Here is an 18,914-nt window from a genome sequence, read left to right as displayed (position 1 = left end):
TCTAATGCAGATTTTGAACTTATCTTATGGCTTGCTCTGTGGTTGAAAACAGACTGCCCATAGATACGGGTTGTTCAGTAAGTGAAGTTTACTTCTCTATTACATTTATTTTCTGGATAATCAGATAGATAATTCTGTTCCACACTCCAACCCAGTAGGTGGCGGTGTCTGCCTTGACGCTGGTAGCCAGCCGATCTAAAGCTAAAGAAGAAGAAGCAGCAGCAGCATCAGCAGAAGAAGAAGAAAAGAAGAAGAAGTATAATCAGAAGAAGAAGGAGAAAAAGAAGAAGAGGAAAAGCACAGCTTTTTAGCTGCTGTACTTAAAGGAAGCGCCACACCAGTGGCTTTGACTGAGCCATGCGGTAGGTCGGAACACTCTCCGTGTGGAAGCGGTGCAGGGCAGCCAGTCACTTCCTGTATTGTTTACTTTTATGATTTGTGTCTGTGTTCAATGTTAGCTGCGGATGTGCTAACTAGTAAGCTAGCTTTGACAAAGACTGCTGAACTTTATTGCATCATTACGCTGAGGCAGGTCTTCAGTTTAAAGTGTTCCCCCTGTCAGTAACCGTCCAACGGTCAGCATAATGTTCTATCGTTGGTTACAACCATACGTAAAGCTGCTAATGTGTTGGTGGTTTGCTCAAAGCTTGTTTCAGGTTATATACAGTGCCTTATCATTAGTGAGTGGTTTTATTTGAGACTTCCCTTACACGCCCTGAAACAAGGTGTACCTGGACATTACTGAGTTACGTTAACAAAAAGCACTACAAGTCCTCATGTTGGTGTGAAGCTGTTCCACATGCTGTGATGTTCTCACTCAGCACTATAGCTCTGGTTGGATGTCCTCCCACGTGAAGCTTCTGATAGTTTCTTCCTCCAACTGTCAGACAATTATGCTTGCATGATCTGCACTCTGATCAGTCAAACCAGTTAACGAACGCATATTACTGCAAAGTCTGTTTTAATGGATTCAATATTTGCCTCAACATTTATTATTATTCGGTTATCAAATTCACAATTGTATAATCCAGGTTATGATGAGTGCCTTATATGTGTATACCTGGTTTAGTAACCTAAATGTTTAAGAGAATGTTGAAATAATAGTCTAAATATCTCAAATTGTACTGTATAGTTCTATCCAACCCACAGGTTTAACCCGATCAAATGTCTCAATTTCGAGCTAGAGACCTGAAGTAATGCAAATGACAAGCACCCCTACTTCTGTATCCTTTCCCCTTGATCCCATTTACTTATCTTGGTTTGTGATGTTTGTCCCAAACTAAGGTTCCTGCCTAGGAACTAGCGCCCCTGCAGGAGGGAGGAAGTGTGTGTCTGTCTTCAAGCCTGGGCAGTGTCGCACAGTGATGGGGCCGAGGAAGAAGGCCTCTAAACCGCAGCCTGTGGTGGGCAGCAGTGGAGGGGAAGTGCTCCTGAGACCCAGTGAGCCCAAAGACTACATCAATGAGCTGTCCCATGAAGTCCTCTGTCATATATTCAGGTACAATGCCATGTGGGGGTGTTGGTATAAATAATTATCAGGAGAAAACAAAGTTTCAGCGGTCAACATGTCTGTGAAGATTTCAATGTCTCGGACAAATGGGAGAAAATCCAGTCAAATATCATCTGTGTTTATTATTGGTCTTAAAAAATATTGTTAGGAAGGCTATTTAAAGAACGTCATCTTCAAGAATTAATATTCATATTTTATTGTAAAGTAGGATATTTCAAATAAGACAAGTCCCTTCAAAAGACTTCTGCATGATTTTAAAAAGAAAAAAATAATGTTGAAATGACTAGGCAGTAACGCTTAACACAAATCATTTCCCTCAGCTTTTGGCCTACATATTCTCCTAATGGCAGAGAAAGCAGACAAATGGTTAATAAAACCCGTTTGAATTCACAGTCTACGCCCCTTGATTGTCTTTCTGATCAACCTTTATAGAGCCCACCGATCAAACTATAGTTATTATTAATGTTGTAGAAAAATGCCCTTTCAGCATTTGCAAGTAATTGGTCTGTACGCCATAATATGCACTTTTTTTGGTCACAGTGATATTTATTAACTTAGTTTTATATAACTCACCTTCAACACCTTTGAAAATGTTGTTTCATTGTGTTTTAAGCCCACATTTCGTTTAACATTTCGTAAATTGAATGTGTGTACATTTAAAGTAGTAGACTGAAATGAGTTACACATTGACCTAAGCCAAAAGTGCGAAAGGTTTGAAAGGTTTGAAAGGTTTAAACGTTGTTTGGTTTCCTAGGTACCTTCCCATGAAGGACATCATGTGTATGGAGTGTCTGTCCAGAAAGCTTCGAGAAGCTGTGACTCTGTACCTGCGCGTGGTCAAGGTGGTGGACCTGTGTGCCGGCCGCTGGTGGGAGTACATGCCTTCAGGTGAGAGCACAACCACTGCTTCCCTTACCAACAAAACCAAACTAAGAGCATGTTCAATTTGTCATTAGTATTTTCTGTCATGTGGTGTAGAAGTGCGGGCTGAAAAGGGGAAACATGGTCAGTGACTCTGCTGTCCTGACTTCAGCGGGGGGAATTATTCCACCATTGTGGAACCAGAACAAAAAACAGAGAAGATGAGGCGATGTCACAGGGTCCTCTTCATCCAGAGGCAGAAGAGTGTGATGGTCCAGCCGGAGTATAGGGTTCAGACAATGACTTTGTGCTAGATAAGAGTCTCAGATGTAATGAGAGCTGCAACAGGGGGAACTGTAGTGAGAGAAAAGTAAAGTGCTTTTGGAAAGCATCAGGAGAGTGACAATAGCAGCAGCTACAGAGCAGCTGCAGTGTTCTGCTGAGCGATGGTGAACGGGGAATTGCCACAGTATAGCATGGGGGGGCGACCATGTTGTACTGGTGAGTGTGTTTATGCATTAGCAACCTTTGGTTTGTTTTCATATATGTTGAGGAAATGGTCTGAATGTACTGCTTTTTCTGGGTCAGGCTTTACAGATGGCAGTTTTCTGCTCCTTTTGAAGAAGATGCCAGATCTGGAGCAGCTATATGGCCTCCACCCTCGATACCTGGAGAGGAGGCGAGTCCGAGCCTACGAGGCTTTCAGTATACCTGGAGTCCTTGAGGCACTACAAGCCTGTCCCAATCTGCTGGTCAGTATATTTTTGACAATGATTCTCTTCTGCAGCAAGGCTTCCTTGCATCAGGTTTCAATCTATCCAGCTGTACCATGTTTTTGTATTACAAAGATTGCATACTTTGAGCATTCTGTGGCACATAACGGAGTAAGTCATAACAGAGGCTTGTGATGTTTTTATAGTCTGTAGAAAAGTCAGCAGGGCTATTAAACTATACTGTTCAGGGGGCCCCATTTTTCAAAAACCTGACCATTGCATAGATATATATAGTATTTATCAACGAATGTGCAAATGTGAATAGTATTGAGTATACAGCAAGGCACGACCTTGCTGATGAGGCAAGCTGCAGTCGGGTACAAACACATTTTGTGAGGTGAGGTTTTGTTCCTGATGGACCTCAGGCTCCTTCCTAAGTCTGTTCTTGAAAGGCCCTATACAAATAAAGTTATAATTATTATGAAGAGTGCCAGTATGTGATGCGTCCTTGTGAGAACACAAGAGCTATGGGAACTAATGTCACCATTTAATTGTTACATTATGAAGCTAATGTCACATACTCCTTTTTCTCCTTTGACACCTTGATGGTGTCGCTGCGCTGTTAGAAATCTGAATGTATTTGTAGGATTCAACATTTGGATTTGTCAAATGACTATTCCAGGAAAAGTGTTAACGAGCAAGCTTTCAACTGTATATCTGTGTCTTCCTAAGTGAATAGAGATGTGAATCAAGCTATCGCCATTACAGCTAAGCACACTATCTACTGGAAGAAAAACAGCTAGCAAGTGGACCTTGCATTTTGATGGGTTTTGTCAAATAACTGGATTTTCCTGAATTCCAGGGCGTGGAGACGTCCCACCTGGAGCTGGTGGAAGCCATATGGAACTACATGCCTCAGGTTCATATACTGGGGAAGTTCCGCAACCGTAACGGGGCCTTTCCCATTCCTGCTGAGAACAAACTGACCATCCCCATAACTGCAAAGATCCAGACCCTACATCTCGTGGGTAAGAAACGCCACAATAAAGCCAAAACTCCTGCTACTGCCTACAAATTGCAGCTGAAATACAATTTAATTGAAATATGTAAATCCATTTATTCTCGTTAGTGCAGGAGCTTGTGGGGCTTGTAAATGGACCTGCAAGAGCCATGTCGTGTCACCTTAGTTTGAAAAACAGCAGCACTGTAATTGATGAACTTCACAAAGTGTCTGTTTGTTGTAGGTGTGAATGTCCCAGAGATCCCCTGCGTGTCCATGCTGCGCCATCTTTACCTGAAGTGGGTCCGCCTCACCAAACCTCAGCCGTTTAAGGACTTCCTGTGTGTGAGCCTGAGAACCTTTGTCATGCGCAACTGTGCAGGGCCAACGAACTCCCTCAAATACGTTCCCCTGGTAACGGGTTTAGCATCAGCTCGGAACCTTGAGCAGTTGGAACTGGTGAGGGTTCCCTTCCTGGGGGGGCTGATCCAACATGTGGTGGAAGACAGCTGGAGGTCAGGTGAGGAGGGCGCGTGTGTGAAACAAGTATATTATTTACAAAAAGTAATTATAAAATGTAATTATGGTTGGAAAGTGTTATAAATATTTATGTTGGTCATAGAATGTTTTATGATTGTACAAACCCCAATTCCAATAGAGTTGGGACGTTGTATTAAATGTAAATAGAAACAGAATACAATTATTTTCAAATCATTTTTGACCTATATTCAATTGAATACACAACAAAGACGGTGTCTGTGATATTGCGTATGTGTCTCTCCAGGAGGATTTCGGAACCTCCACACCATTGTGTTTGGAGCGTGTAAGAACTCTCTGGAAGTGGACCTGGGTTACCTCATCATCACTGCTGCTCGCAGGTGCTCAACCATCAACCAGTTCATTCAACTAACTGCATGTACAGCTAGAGTTTCCATAGAAACACCACAGGTTCCACTTTATGGTCTAGTTGCCGGCAGTGTGAACTGTTGGAGTCTGGAGGCCTGATCATTTATTCTGGCAAATTACTCGGACCTACTAATTGACCTAACAGAAGTTATTGAGTCTATGTACGTTTACTGCTTGGCTCAGATCCACCAACGTCAGCAAGATCTCACCTCTATTAACTCCTGAAGAACCAGGTTCAATGAACTGCTGTTTGAATTCAGACGACCCTCTAAATCTGTTTAAGTGATCCCGAAGGATTTTGATATCAGTAATGAGGTGTGGCCCTACCTAAGTGTGAGTGTGGCAGGGTGCAATCTTACCTTTGAAGCAGGAGAGGAGAGCACAGATGTCTTTTAAGTTGTCTCAGTCCAAAAGGTAGGATCAGTTTATTTGAAGAAAAATTGGTCCACACTTGAACAGGGTTTTACCTTCTCTCGTTACAATATGACAACAATATAAAACATATCATGCTGTGGTCATTTTCTAATGTGAAACCTTAATTACTAGTTTTGACATTTAAGTCTTTCGACATAATCCAAAGGAATCTCCTCACGGACCGCCGGGTCTAAACATTCACACCTATAGCCTGACGACATTCAGAGGCGGTTCCTCGGTCAGTGGAATCTAACAGTTCCAAACTTTCATCCAACATCACACACATCATAACTTTATAACTATTATTCTTTTTGTATTGCTCTTGCTCTTATTGTTATTATGTTATTATGTTGCATTGTTGGAGAAGCCTGTGACATAAGATTTTCAACTACATAATTACTCTGTAGCTATGTCAGATTGACAATAAAGAACCTTGAACCTTGAACCTTGAACAATTCACTCAGCTTCATCAAAGAAATTCGAGCAATATTTACCAAATTTGAGAGAACCTTAGGGAGGAAAAACCCAGCTCTCCAGGGAGAGGCGTGTGGCGCAGTGCATAGAGCGTTGGTGTTCTGATCAAAGGACCACAGGTTCAAACCCCACTGCAGTCAGCATGTCGTTGTGTCCCTGAAGACACTTCACCCCAAAGTGCTCCTGTGGGGATTGCCCACTGTATTGAGTATGTAAGTCACTTTGGATAAAAGTAACATGTAATGTAATAATGAGAGAGCTTACCGGGAGAGAGCATACCAGGGGATAACCCCCCCTCTCTCGAGTTTGCTCCTTCTCTGCTAGTCATTTCATTTAATTTCATTTTATTTATCCAGATTGTCCCTTGAGATCATAGATCTCTTTTTCAAGGGAGACCTGCTAGTGTTTTTATGCTCGAATCAGGACAGAAAAACCTAAAGACACCTCCTCCATACCCATATTTGTGGAAACTGGGCATGGCCTCTAGTGTGCAGGACTTGCAAAATATTATTCTCGGCTATGGCATAAACACATTTTTGGGGCCTTAGTATTTCTCCAAAAAGTCAGGAGCCCCCCCCCCCCCCCCCCCCCCCTGTGTACTGCTAAGAGGGAAGAAACGGTCTCCTCTCTTATCAGTGACATCTTAACTTAACAAACCACTTGTGTTTTGTTTATACTGTAAATATAGAACATCATAAAATATGAAGATTATAATATATTTGATTAGAACTAACTTTCGTTAGCATTATTCAACCTAATATGGAGATCTCAACCGAACCCTGAAAGGTTGAGTACACCAACGTTTGGTGGCAAGTTGCCCAACATATGCAAGTTAGCATCCGACAGTTTGAATGTGCTAGGGACCCGTACTATACATTTCTAACTTAAAACTTTGGGGGTACTCAACTCAACAATTCCTGGTTAACAATAGGACTCTAGAGCTGGCTACTACACTATTAGGGTAGATGTTGGACACACTGTACAGAGCAAAGCATAAACACAGGACATGGAAGTAAGAAGCTCACTGATGCCCAGGTTAACATGGAGTTGAAAGAAAAGCTGTCCTTAACTTCAGAGCACTAAAGGTTCCTAATGACATGATTTGTGTCTGTTCAACAGGCTTCATGAGCTGCGTATCCAGCCTTCTCTGACCAAAGATGGCGTCTTCTCAGCCCTGAAAATGGCTGAACTAGAGTTTCCTCAGTTTGAGACACTTCATCTGGGATATGTGGATGAGTTCCTGCTGCAATGTAAGTTTCCTCCAAATATCTTCAGCATTTCCATGCTTTTCTTGTGCTTGATTTCCATGTTAATATATTATTATATTATCAAACCATAGACAACCATGGCTCTCCTTCTCTAGCTGCTGCTGCTTTTCTTTCTTTATGTATGTGTAGGTAAGATGACTCATTCGGAGCTGGTGAAGTATGGTCTGGCTGATGTCATTGAGAACCCAGGCATCATCACTGATATTGGAGTGAAGGTAGTGAACGAGGTGTTCACTAACATCAAGTACCTGCTGATCTACAATTGTCCTCACCTGCATAACCCTCACCACTGGATCACAGGTAACACTCACACTCCACAGACATCACTAGTTGCCTGAAGTATGTCTCACAAGACGCTCATATTAATGTGGGCTCTATGTAATAGAAGTTGTATTTTGCTGCTGTCTTTAGTCTTTCAGTTGTTGCATTGTTGTAGTGCTGTGTGTAGCTGTTATCTCTGCCTTTGTCTGTTCTCAGATCAGTCCAGATGGAGTCGTCTGGTCGATCTCACTCTGGTTCGCTGTCATGCCATCAAACTGGAATCCTTTTCCCAGTTCATCGAGGCACTTCCCAGCCTGGAGTTCATCTGTCTGGACCAGATGTTTAGAGAACCACCCAAGGTATACACTACATACATATATATATATATATACTTCTCCCCCTCAGATCCCTTGATGTAGACAGGTGTGTGTGTTTTCGCCTCGTAGTTTTTCTGTCCAATTAGAGATTTTAAAAAAAAACACAAGTTAGCTGTTTTTTTCCTGTCATGGTCAACATTTTTGGTTTCACGACGATACCACTTTACATCACATATTATTTAGCTGACCCTTTTCTTCAAAGCGACTAAAATACACTTAAATACCCTAGACATGCCTATCGACCAGCCCAACTGGACATTTTGTCAGGACTCATCACATAATGAGTTGTTCTCGCCAGTTGTAGAGCACAGCAGCCCTCCATGGCTGAGTAGTTGTAATGAAAAGGGGAAACAACTGAATGCTTTCAACAACAACAATGAACTGAGACTATTGTTTCTGAAACCATTGTATGTGCTCATGCATGTTCTGCGTGTCCTGTGTGAGACAGGGCTGTGCCAGGGTGGGGCTGAGTGCAGGGACTGGTATCGGCGTGTCCTCAGCACTTGTCAGCAACCAGAACTCTAACAACGACAATGACAACAACAACAACCACCACCACCACAACAATGAGCCCAACATGCCCCCTGCCCCTCCACCTGTCAACATCATCAACAACAACAACAACAACAACCAGAGACAGCAGCAGGAGCACAACGGTAAGTCCTACCTGCAGTCCTAGTGGAACAGCAGTTCAACACAGCAGCTAAATGCTATTGTGGCCTTTAGCTTCTGGAGTCTTAAAACAAGCGTACCTTTTCCAACCCGTAGTCTTTAGAAAGTACACCTGAACCTTTCTGGGGTTATGCTCGTGCTCTGCCGGAGATGAAGTGAGCTAAATGTGATTCAGTGATGTGAAGTGATTCAGACTTGGACATGTGAATGTTGTGCAACCTAAAGGCAACGTTCTATCACCAACAATCTGAATGCAGTGTAGTTAGTAGATCACTTTCCCATCTGTCCATAGTTTCTGGGAGAGAGCATCTAATCAGAATCAGATATCCTTTATTGGTCCTACAGAAAGGACATGTCAAATCATAGAGCAGTGCAGACAAATCAACATTAGTAGAGTAGCATATTCACTTAGGAGTTTATTTAATAACATTGTTCATATAAACAAATCTAATGAACACACGTCTGTGGTAAGACATAAGTAGCAGCATCATCAAAAAGTGAACATATGAAAGTAACATCATTCATTAATAAATATAACTGTCATCTCTCAACAGTGCTGAATATTGAAGTATCAACAAGTCATAGCAAAAGTAAATAGTATACCGTAATAGCAACTGTTGTACAACAGGGTGGTTCTAGTCAGTGTTGGTGTCTGGTGCTGTACCAGGGACTGTGGTGATTGGTATGTAACACATGCTTCTTTTCACTGCAGCAGCAGAGGTAAATGGGATGGAGGATGAGGAAGAGGAGGAGGAGGAGGTGATGTTGGAGGAGGAGAACATGGAGGCAGAGCATCAAATGGAGCTGAAAGGAGCACAAGGGGAGGTGAGAGCTGAGGGGGCGGACGCAGCTCCAGGGCCCAGTCGTCTGGCTGAAACACCACAACGCCCCGACGAGGAGCAAGCAGGTTTGCAGCTTGTTGTGTTGTTGTTGACAGTAGCAGGGATTACATGTGGCACATTTCATATTGGCGTACACTCAGTTCTGATGTAGTAAATGGAAGCATTCACTTCCTCAGTGTTGTATTGACTGGGAACGCTGAGTCTCATCAAGGATGTGTTCATGCTCACATGTCAAAAAAGAAAATGCTTTTCCTAATCATTGTGGATGTCTACTGATCTGTCTTTCCCAATTCCAGGTCCCAGTGGCTTAGTACAGCAGAACAGAGCAGCAGGGGCAGCTGTTCCAAAGCCCCCCCCGGTCATCTCAGACTCTGACAGTGAGGAAGAGGAATGTCTTGTATCAAGGCTAATGCCAGCTTCCTGTTTGCAGCAGCCAGCTTCCTGTGCAGAAGGTAACAGTATTTCACAGAACACCAGTCATTATAACATGACATGACACAATGGGTTGTGGGTGTAGACTGGGGTCAGTAACACAACAGCTACAGTATAAGGGCTTCTTGTTCAATACAAAAGGATCTACACACAAATGTGGCTAGTAGCATAAGAACATGGTTTAAAACAAAGAGCTTGGGTTGTCCCGTGTATGTCAAATAAACATGTATGTGTTTCCAGGGAAAGGAAAGACTCCTCTGAGGCGGAGCAACAACGTGGCCGGATCAGCGGCAGACTCGCCTGACCTGACGAAGGCTCAGCTGTCAGAGAGCAGCTGTGAGAAGAGCTGCCAGGTGACCAGTGAACAGATCAAAGCCGACATGAAGGCTGCTGCTGACACCAGCAGGAGGACTAGTGCTAAAGGAACGGAGGCTGCTGCTCGCCTCGGGGGGGACACTGGGACAGGGCGGGGCCCTGGAGGGAGGCCGCTCACTGGCTCTGCTGCCTGGGCTGGACCTGGAGCAGCCTCTTCCAGGCAGGTAGGTGGATGTGGGAGGGTGGTGATGGGGACCTCCCACAGAGCAACCACAACCACTGAGAGAGCAACAGGAACTGGCAGGCCAAGTGAGGGCCCAGAAGGCCCCTCTGGAGCAGGGACTGAGAAGAGCTCTGCTTGTGTGGACAACGGGGCTCCCAGGTGTGCTGCTGTCAACCATGCCTACAGGAGAGCATCACTGCTGCCTGCACAGGGAGAGAGACCTGCCCCTGCTGACGGGTCAGAGTCACAGCACGGTCAGCCCGGAGACAAGGACTTTGTTCCTAGAAGACCTTTGACCCGATCTTGCACTCGTATGACCCCTGTGTCGCTGATATCTGAGACAGGTAACTGAACACAGAACACACTGAATGTCCCATGATCATCACTTCAGGGGAGTGGCACTGATCGTGCTTTCCTTTATGTGCCAAGGCTTGGGTTTGTAGTTCCATGTAGCCCAGTAAGTGGTGGTTCTGCACTCAGTGTTTCAATATGCCCCCCTTCAAAATCAAATGAGAAACAAATAACACAGAAATTCAAAATAATGACTTTAAAAAGGTCATTAACCTCTAATCTACACTCAATCCATTGAAAGACTATAGAGATCAAATAAATAACTACACAAGATATCATGAGGGCTGAAAACCAAATGGAGGGGTTTTGATATTCATTTAAAGATTTTTGGGGGCTTTTGTTTCTTTGCTCATTGCTTTACCCATAAGTCATGGTATGGACATAAACATGTGGCATACACCAAATGGGTGTAACAGTCTGTGGAGGTTAACAATGACTGAATCAGTGTATTGAACATGATACGTTTCATGTAGTCTCTCCAAAGGGTTTCTGTCCATGAAGGGACAGAGCTCTGTTATGCAAACGGACTTAATATGAACTAACCCAAGCACAGTACCACTACATACATATACATGCCAGCACAGCTACGGGAAGTCATTTATTGAATCATCTCTACAAAAGGACATTATGTCATTTGAGTATTGAATCCCGATCCCCCTGGGTCTGAAGGTAACACCACATATAAGCTGTGACTCTAGTCCTCTGCTTGAGGCTAGCGGCTCGAGGCTCCATAGGCCACTACTGCTCCGCACTGACGTTGCAAGATATAAAGAGTATACAGACAGTTTATTATTTAACACGATTATAAAGTTATAGTGTATATTTGAATTAACGCTATAATTGAGTTTGTTTAAGGTGACATTTTTGTTTATGTTAAGATCTTTCAAGAGCCAGGCCTCGAGTCGCAGTGAGGAGGAAACGAATGGCTGACAAATCCACCAGCACCTCGGACCCTGTCACCGAGGACGACCACGTACAGGTACGTGTACACACACACACACACACACACACACCATTTTAACTGCAGGGGCATATGCAAGAGCCATTTTTTATGTATTTATTACATTAAGCAGTAACTATTACTTTGATCAATATTGAGATCTCAATTATGTTCATGATTATTTATTGGTGTAAGTGAGCGTTGGCGTATGTGCCGAGGCTTCACCCTTCTTCTAGTCAATGTTTATCCCTGTTAAACCAGTGTCATGAATTCACTGTCATTCCAACAATACGTTGTGTGTGTGTATATGGACTGTAAATAGTGTATTGTAACATTCCAAAAGCAACATTATTATTAAGTTAGTTTTTTTTAAATGAAAGTTTAATTTGGATTTTGTTCCCCTGGGGGGAGCCAAAGTGTTGCAGTTGGGGCTTAGAGGAGAGCCTCATGTTCGTCGTCTAACATCAGAACACTATGGTAGCCTTCTGTGGCTCCATTGATCAGGATGCACTTGTGGGGGGGGGGGGTGTGTGTGTAACACTGACTTTCACTGCTGTTTGGTTTACCCTGTGTGTACCATGTGTGTACTGAGATGTTTTTGCTGGTGCAGGTGTTGTCTCTGAAGAGTGTGTGTACCCTGTGTGTACTCTGTGTGTACCCTGTGTGTACTCTGTGGGTACCCTGTGTGTACCCTGTGTGTACTGAGATGTTTTTGCTGGTGCAGGTGTTGTCTCTGAAGAGTGTGTGTACACTGTGTGTACTCTGTGTGTACCCTGTGTGTACCCTGTGTGTACCCTGTGTGTACTGAGATGTTTTTGCTGGTGCAGGTGTTGTCTCTGAAGAGTGTGTGTACACTGTGTGTACTCTGTGTGTACTCTGTGTGTACCCTGTGTGTACCCTGTGTGTACTGAGATGTTTTTGCTGGTGCAGGTGTTGTCTCTGAAGAGTAAGAACCTGGTGGGCATCACTCTGACTAACTGTGGAATCACTGACCTGGTCCTCAAAGACTGCCCCAAGATGATGTTCATACATGGTAACAAATCCTTTTATTACTTTCTCATAATATAAGAGACAAGTCATTTTGTTTCCGGAGTAAGACAGAAGTTATTCGTATCTAAACATTATTTGGTACCTAACTTTTAGCAACACAATCTTTGATTTTACACTGTCATTTTTGGGGAAAAAGTTGCAAATATGACAGCATTCGCACTGTAGAAATACCAATACATCAGCCACACTGTCTGCCATGTTGGATATGTGTTTTATAGAGTCAGTAGTAACAGCTCAGTTGTTCGGACATCTTATATCCAGTGTCCTGCGTTGATATAAATGAGTCAAACATTATGACAACACAACTTTGTTACTCTCCTTCATGGCAGTACAGTCCTCTCTAAATGACTCCAGTTTAAAAAGCTAATGTCGGCAGGGTAGGTTCAGTCTTTGTCCGAATCATTCAGTCACAAAGTGCTCCGTGTGTTTCCTCCCTCTGCCTGCAGCCACCAGATGTCGAGTGTTGAAGCAGCTGCGAGTGGAGAGCGCACCCATAGTGAACCGCTTTGATTTCGCCCAGTGTAAGAAGCTGGACATGGAACAGGTCCTGGATCAGATACTGAGAATGCCTCCTGAGAGGAACCGCATCATCTACATGCGCCCTATGCACCAGGTAGGTCCTCTTTATGTTAACCATGAGAGCATCTTGAGATCTGGATACCAAACAGTCTGCTGACGCTCAGGGGCCAGCCGTATGCACCAACATGAAATCTCCCCCATAGATCTCCATTTTGAAAGAGGCTAAACACCAATATACTGCATGGATTTCAATTAGTTTTCAACCAAATATTCATATTTGTACTGCTTTCAGTTTGTAGATCAGTTTTTTGCAGCAAATGGAGAAACATCTCCTACATCTGTTACGCAAACTTCCCATGTTTTCCATAACGTTGAAATGGTTCTTCTTATACTTCCCCTGTTCTCTCTCCTCTCTTTAGATTGACTCTGTGGGATTGGAGCGTCAGCTCTTCCAGGGGCCCTATCCCTATCACATCGCCATAGTGCATGAGTTCAGCAACCCTCCAAATATACGCAATAAGGTTCGCATCCGCAGCTGGATGGACACCATAGCCAACATCAGCCAGTAAGTTCTGATCAGATATCAGGGGCATTCTGTCAGACATCAGTCCCTTATTACCCTCTGCCTCTGAACACTTCTTCTATATGAGAGTGTGATGACATAGTTACATTGACCTCAAAGTAAGCCTATCATTTTCTGTTCATTTTCGGAAAATGTAAATAGATATTCATTCTGCAGGCCAGACACACCAAACGCACATTAGAGAGCAGTGGGGACGATGTTCTAACATCGCAAAGAATGAGCACCAGCATTCTGTGCCTGCAGGAGAGGAAGTCACCTTCAATAGAAACTGACTTCAATATTATGTAGAAGTGATTCTAAAGAGACAACCGGAAGATCTCAGACTGCGGATATTAGGGATGCTCCAATCGCCCATTTTGGGGCCGATCGCCGGAATCAGTATATACCGATCGCCGATCCGATCGAGTGGGCGGGGCCTATGGGGATCTTCCATTTAAAGTGATGTTTAAAACTCAGTTAATGGGGCTCATTCACTGGAGCTTCCACAAACAACAACCAACATAATTATTACATTCAAATGAAGTAAATTATTCAAGTTTACATTAACTTGGGATAATAACACGGGAGAAATGAGCGCTCTCTTTTCCTCTCTCTCTCTCTCTCTCTCCTGACAGCCCGTTAGTATCTCCTGCAGCTCACTGATCCAGTAATGAGACCCAACAGTGAAGAATAAACATATTTATAACTAGTTTAGCTTGTTCCAGAGGTAGATAAAATAGCTAGGTGTGTTAGGTCTAACTCTTAGTGTGTGTTTTGCTCCGCTCACCGGTCCGTCACAGCGGGTGGAGCTGCAGGATTTCTGCTTCACACACGTTGCATACCGCTATTTTATTGTCATTTTCGGACACCTTAAAATACTGCCAGAGCGGTGAAGCCATTTTGGCGAGCTTGTTTTGCCGCACACAGAGAAAAGTGTCATGTATTTTACGTCATCATTTTACGTCATGCTATCGGCTCTCGCGATCGGCATTTTTAGAGAGCACCGATCGATCGGCAGAGAGTGAGTATCGGCCGATCGATCGGAGCATCCCTAGTGGATATTCAAAAAAGCAACGAGAGGTGTTAGTGGATGACATGTTGGGGTCATGGTAAGGGATGGGGACTTTACATGCAGCAGAAACGGAAAGATATCTAATGAAATCAACAGTAAAAACTTTAGACATTGTCACTGAGCAAGTATAAGGCCAAATCAATTTGAAACACAACCTGATTGATCTGTGTGTCTTTGTCTCAGGGAGTTGATCAAGTATGAGTTCTTCCCAGAGGCCTCAAGAACAGAAGAGGATGTGAAGAAGTATCCCAAATACCCCTGGGGCCGGGACATCTACACACTGGAGGGTAAGACTGTGACCCCCACTCCTTTCTAGTGCCCCACTGAAGGTAGACACACACGTTCACATCCACCAAACCTGCGCTGTGGCCAGTTACACATTCAGAGCAGGTGATGCTTACACACTCAGGAACACTGTACAGAACACACCAAATGGCACCATTTTACGGTAGAGTACACATGTGAATTTTTAGATCTTAGATATAAGTCAGAATTCTGACTTTTATCTGACTATAGATTTATGGCCCTATTCCTCCTCTGTACATTTTCATATCCCTTAACCTGTTAAAGGTAGGGTAGGTAAGAATGGAGAAACCAGCTCGAGTGCGCTAGAATTTGAAAGTACGCAACCGGAGAAAATCTGCCCCTTCCTTCAGACTTCCTTACAGAGCCCCTCCTCCAACACACACGAACGCGCACATGATAAGTTTGTTCACAGATGGAAGGCTGACAGGCAGGTAGGCCATCCAGTTATTTTAGCCGGGCCGGCTCAAATGATTGGTCGTGCTTTTTACAGTATTACAGCTTCCACAGATGACATTTTTTTATGGATTTTTGGTCAAAGCACTTAAGATATTCATTGCTATCGGGATGTTAAGAGCATTCCATGGAATATAACACAAAGTGTATCTGAAGTGAATTACCTACCCTACCTTTAAGCCCCGGAAACTGTGTCTCAGGGCTTCTTAACATTTAACAACCTATGAATGTGTCATACCCACTTAACGGGAAGAAACTCAGCTAACTGACGATATGAACCATTTTTACTGAAACGAAGCACAACTCTATAATCACTGTGCGACCAGAACTCAGGGCAGAGAAGGCACAACCAGATAACACACAACTTAGCTTTACTGAGCCAAAACGGCAAATAGGTCTTACCTTTGCTGTTGTCTGATCTAAAGTTGTGTTCAATGGCATTAAAACGCATAAAAGCGCTGCTGAAGGTTAATCCAATGTCTCTGTGTCACTTTGAAATGATTACTGATAATCCATCATAAGATTTCATATAGAGTGTGTGAGAGCTACAACCCAGCTTCCGCTTTTGGGCATTCTGGCTACACATCACTCTCTTCACCAATGGTAATGTTTAGATGGATTTAGGAACTTCCCCTCGATTCTATTGGCTCTAACGGTTCAAAAGAGGTGTCAGAGAGATATGGCAAATCCACCCAAATGACCCCAGAAGTGGGTTTCTTTTTCTAAACCTCTCTAAAAAGGTCAAATGTCACTTGTTTTGCATCAATCTTGATACAGGGTACTTATTATATGTTATAGTTTGGATTCCTAAAGCTTTTAGTCTACTATCCCATCATTCAAGGGTGGTTTTCACTATAAGTCATGTTTTTATTTTGGACAGAAACTATAATTTACGTTTTTTTACTATGTTCAATCTGAATTTACTTTCAAATAAAAAACATCTATATTGATTCTGACTTTTCTACATCCAACTCACAGGTTTATCATTGCTTTGAGAAAAAAGATTATTAATTTACCCCTTTTAGAAGTGAAGTTATAGTCATTTGTTCTGGGCATGTCATTTTCGAGCCTGAGACCTGAAAAACAGGCTCAGGGCTTAACGGGTTAATAATAAAGAAAGTACCATTCTCCCAGTTTAACTCATGGCATAGGGATCAAAATAAGTTATTTAGCAGACACAGATCTGTTTTAAAGATAAGAAACCTTTTTCTGTGCTACACCAAAACTTCAGTATAGAAGATGTATTCCATTCTGATTAGGGAGGAAGTGTCTACTGTGCATTCAATAACTGACGTAGAGTGCTAGGTCTCTTCTGAATGCACCACATAGAAGGATGAAGGATAAAGAATGTATGGTTTCAGTCAAAATTAAATAAGTCGAATGGGATGACCTAACTGACCATATTATACCTGAACAACCAATCAGCTGTGAGACAGGACACATGTGCTTCAGTCATCAAACGTTTTTGTTCAAAGCAAGTGTTCTGCTGTTGTTGTTCAGGGGTGGTGGACGAGGCCCCCTACAGCATGATAACAGACTTCCCCTGGCTGAGGACCCTGAGGGCAGCGGACCCCAACAGCTACGCCCGCTACGACTTTGAGGACGATGAAAGCAGTGAGTGCAGTCATCCATCCCTCCTTTAGCACACTGCCTGGGATTGATCCCTGAATGTACACAATTCATGAGCATTGCCCCTGTTGCTGACAACAACACATATAAACACTTTTCCTCTTTGTTGTGTTGTGTGTAAGCCACCATCTACGCACCCAGGCGTAAAGGCCAGCTGTCAGCCGACATCTGCATGGAGACCATCGGGGAGGAGATCTCAGAGCGGAGGCAGAGCAAGAGAGGAGTCTTCCAGAGGGTCGTAGTCCTGTTCCTCCATCACTGTGACACACCAGGAGAGCCTGTGGACGATGACTACATCTAGACTCACCAGACACTGTCCAGCTGAGCTCCTGACTGGAACTCCTTGTATGGTTTCATTCGTCTGCTGGATGAGGTTCACATAGCTGACGCTGATTTTCTCATTATGTGAGAAACATCTAAAAGTATTCATGAGCGTCCTAGAACCATACATTTTCAACTAAAAGAAACATTTAGAATATATGATTTGCTTTCAATATGGCAGATGGGAATAAGACCTGTCTCTGATCTGTTCCAGTTAAAGTGTTTTATTGACATGCAGAGGAGGGTTCTACTGGTGGCCTGATCACCTGTCAGTCTGCCTACCTCTTGTCACACATGACCACTCTGACACACAAGGCCTTAGTCGGAATTATTATTGAATATATTTTAAATGTAGGTTATTCTTTGAGTTCTGGATGGTGATCAATATGAGTAATACTGTATTTTACCTCAGCGAGCATTAAATGGAGAAGAGTCAGATTGAGTCGATATGGAACAAACCCTACGGCTGATTCTTGTTGTTCCGGTACATCAATCTTGGACAAAGTCTTCGAGCCCCACTGGAAGGGGGCTACATCGTGCTGCTCCCAATCTCACCTAACCGGCCTGACCTGGACACAAATCACAACACTTCCATGCAGATGTAATGTCTCTTATGTTAAGATGTTCTAGTTACCACTGACTAAGCAGCGTAAAGGAAGAGCTGGGCTTTGTCACAGTTTGACCTTTCCCAACGACAAAACGAGAACACTCAACATCTTCCTGGTTGGCTGGTCAACCAGATTACGTAGCTTCAATTTGTTGCCCTTTACCTTTCTCTACTACTGAACCATCAAGCTATTTTTGAAATCTTTTCTCAGAATTTATTTTCGTTTCCTATGTCCAGTGGTGTAGGAGAGACTGATGTGGAAAAGGGCCAAGGTTTGAAAAGAAACGTGGTTATAAATCAACAGTGGATGTTTCCTATCAGGAAGTGATCTGTGTGCAGGTTGAATGAGTCGATCTGTGTGTACAGATGCCATGGATGACCACATGCTTCCATGGAGTTTATATGTTTATAACGAAAGAACAAGACTATTTCACATTGAAAAATAAAATAACGGAAAATAAAGCCTTTGACTGGTGTTCATTATTAGATCTTAATATTATTTTATACTATTTATATTGGACATGAAAATAGCTCTGTTGATGGTTTAAATGGAAGGGGGTTATTTTTTATATTTATACATTTGTAATACTCTTATCAACATGGGACTGGAACTTATGATTGCATTATACAAAATGTATGTTTATTATTGTTGCAACAATCCGAAAGCAAGGCTAATTGAAATGAGTTGACTTTAAGGCAACCCGCCTGCAGGCTGGAGCCACAAACAAGTGCATTCACCAGAAGCTCTGGAACAGACTCGACGCCCTGCACCTACACAGACGGGGCGAACCACAACGTGATTTGAACTATCAAATCTGTCACTCGATCTGCAGGCA

General features: G+C 43.1%; 1 protein-coding gene across 2 annotated transcripts; it reads left to right on the top strand.

Moving 5' to 3' along the window:
* The first annotated feature begins 221 nt into the window (after positions 1-221).
* Positions 222-18,540, top strand: fbxo38 (F-box protein 38). Of its 2 annotated transcripts, none has more exons than XM_034134346.1 (21): positions 222-362; positions 1,285-1,498; positions 2,265-2,398; positions 2,960-3,123; positions 3,947-4,112; positions 4,329-4,604; positions 4,869-4,962; positions 6,998-7,128; positions 7,276-7,446; positions 7,624-7,766; positions 8,233-8,440; positions 9,172-9,363; positions 9,595-9,750; positions 9,971-10,612; positions 11,498-11,598; positions 12,490-12,592; positions 13,056-13,222; positions 13,548-13,693; positions 14,946-15,049; positions 17,022-17,135; positions 17,273-18,540. In XM_034134346.1, the coding sequence occupies exons 2-21, from the start codon at positions 1,365-1,367 to the stop codon at positions 17,449-17,451; spliced, it is 3,525 nt and encodes a 1,174-aa protein (XP_033990237.1). In that variant the 5' UTR covers positions 222-362; positions 1,285-1,364; the 3' UTR covers positions 17,452-18,540. The 2 variants fall into 2 exon arrangements, with proteins under 2 accessions (XP_033990237.1, XP_033990228.1); XM_034134337.1 differs by having other exon boundaries at positions 9,169-9,363.
* The last annotated feature ends 374 nt before the right edge of the window (positions 18,541-18,914 follow it).

This window comes from Trematomus bernacchii, unplaced genomic scaffold, assembly GCF_902827165.1.
Source record: "Trematomus bernacchii unplaced genomic scaffold, fTreBer1.1, whole genome shotgun sequence".
NCBI classification, from domain to species: Eukaryota; Metazoa; Chordata; class Actinopteri; order Perciformes; family Nototheniidae; genus Trematomus; species Trematomus bernacchii.
The sequence above is the reverse complement of the archived record's forward strand: the minus strand, read 5'-3'. Positions and strand labels throughout refer to the sequence as shown.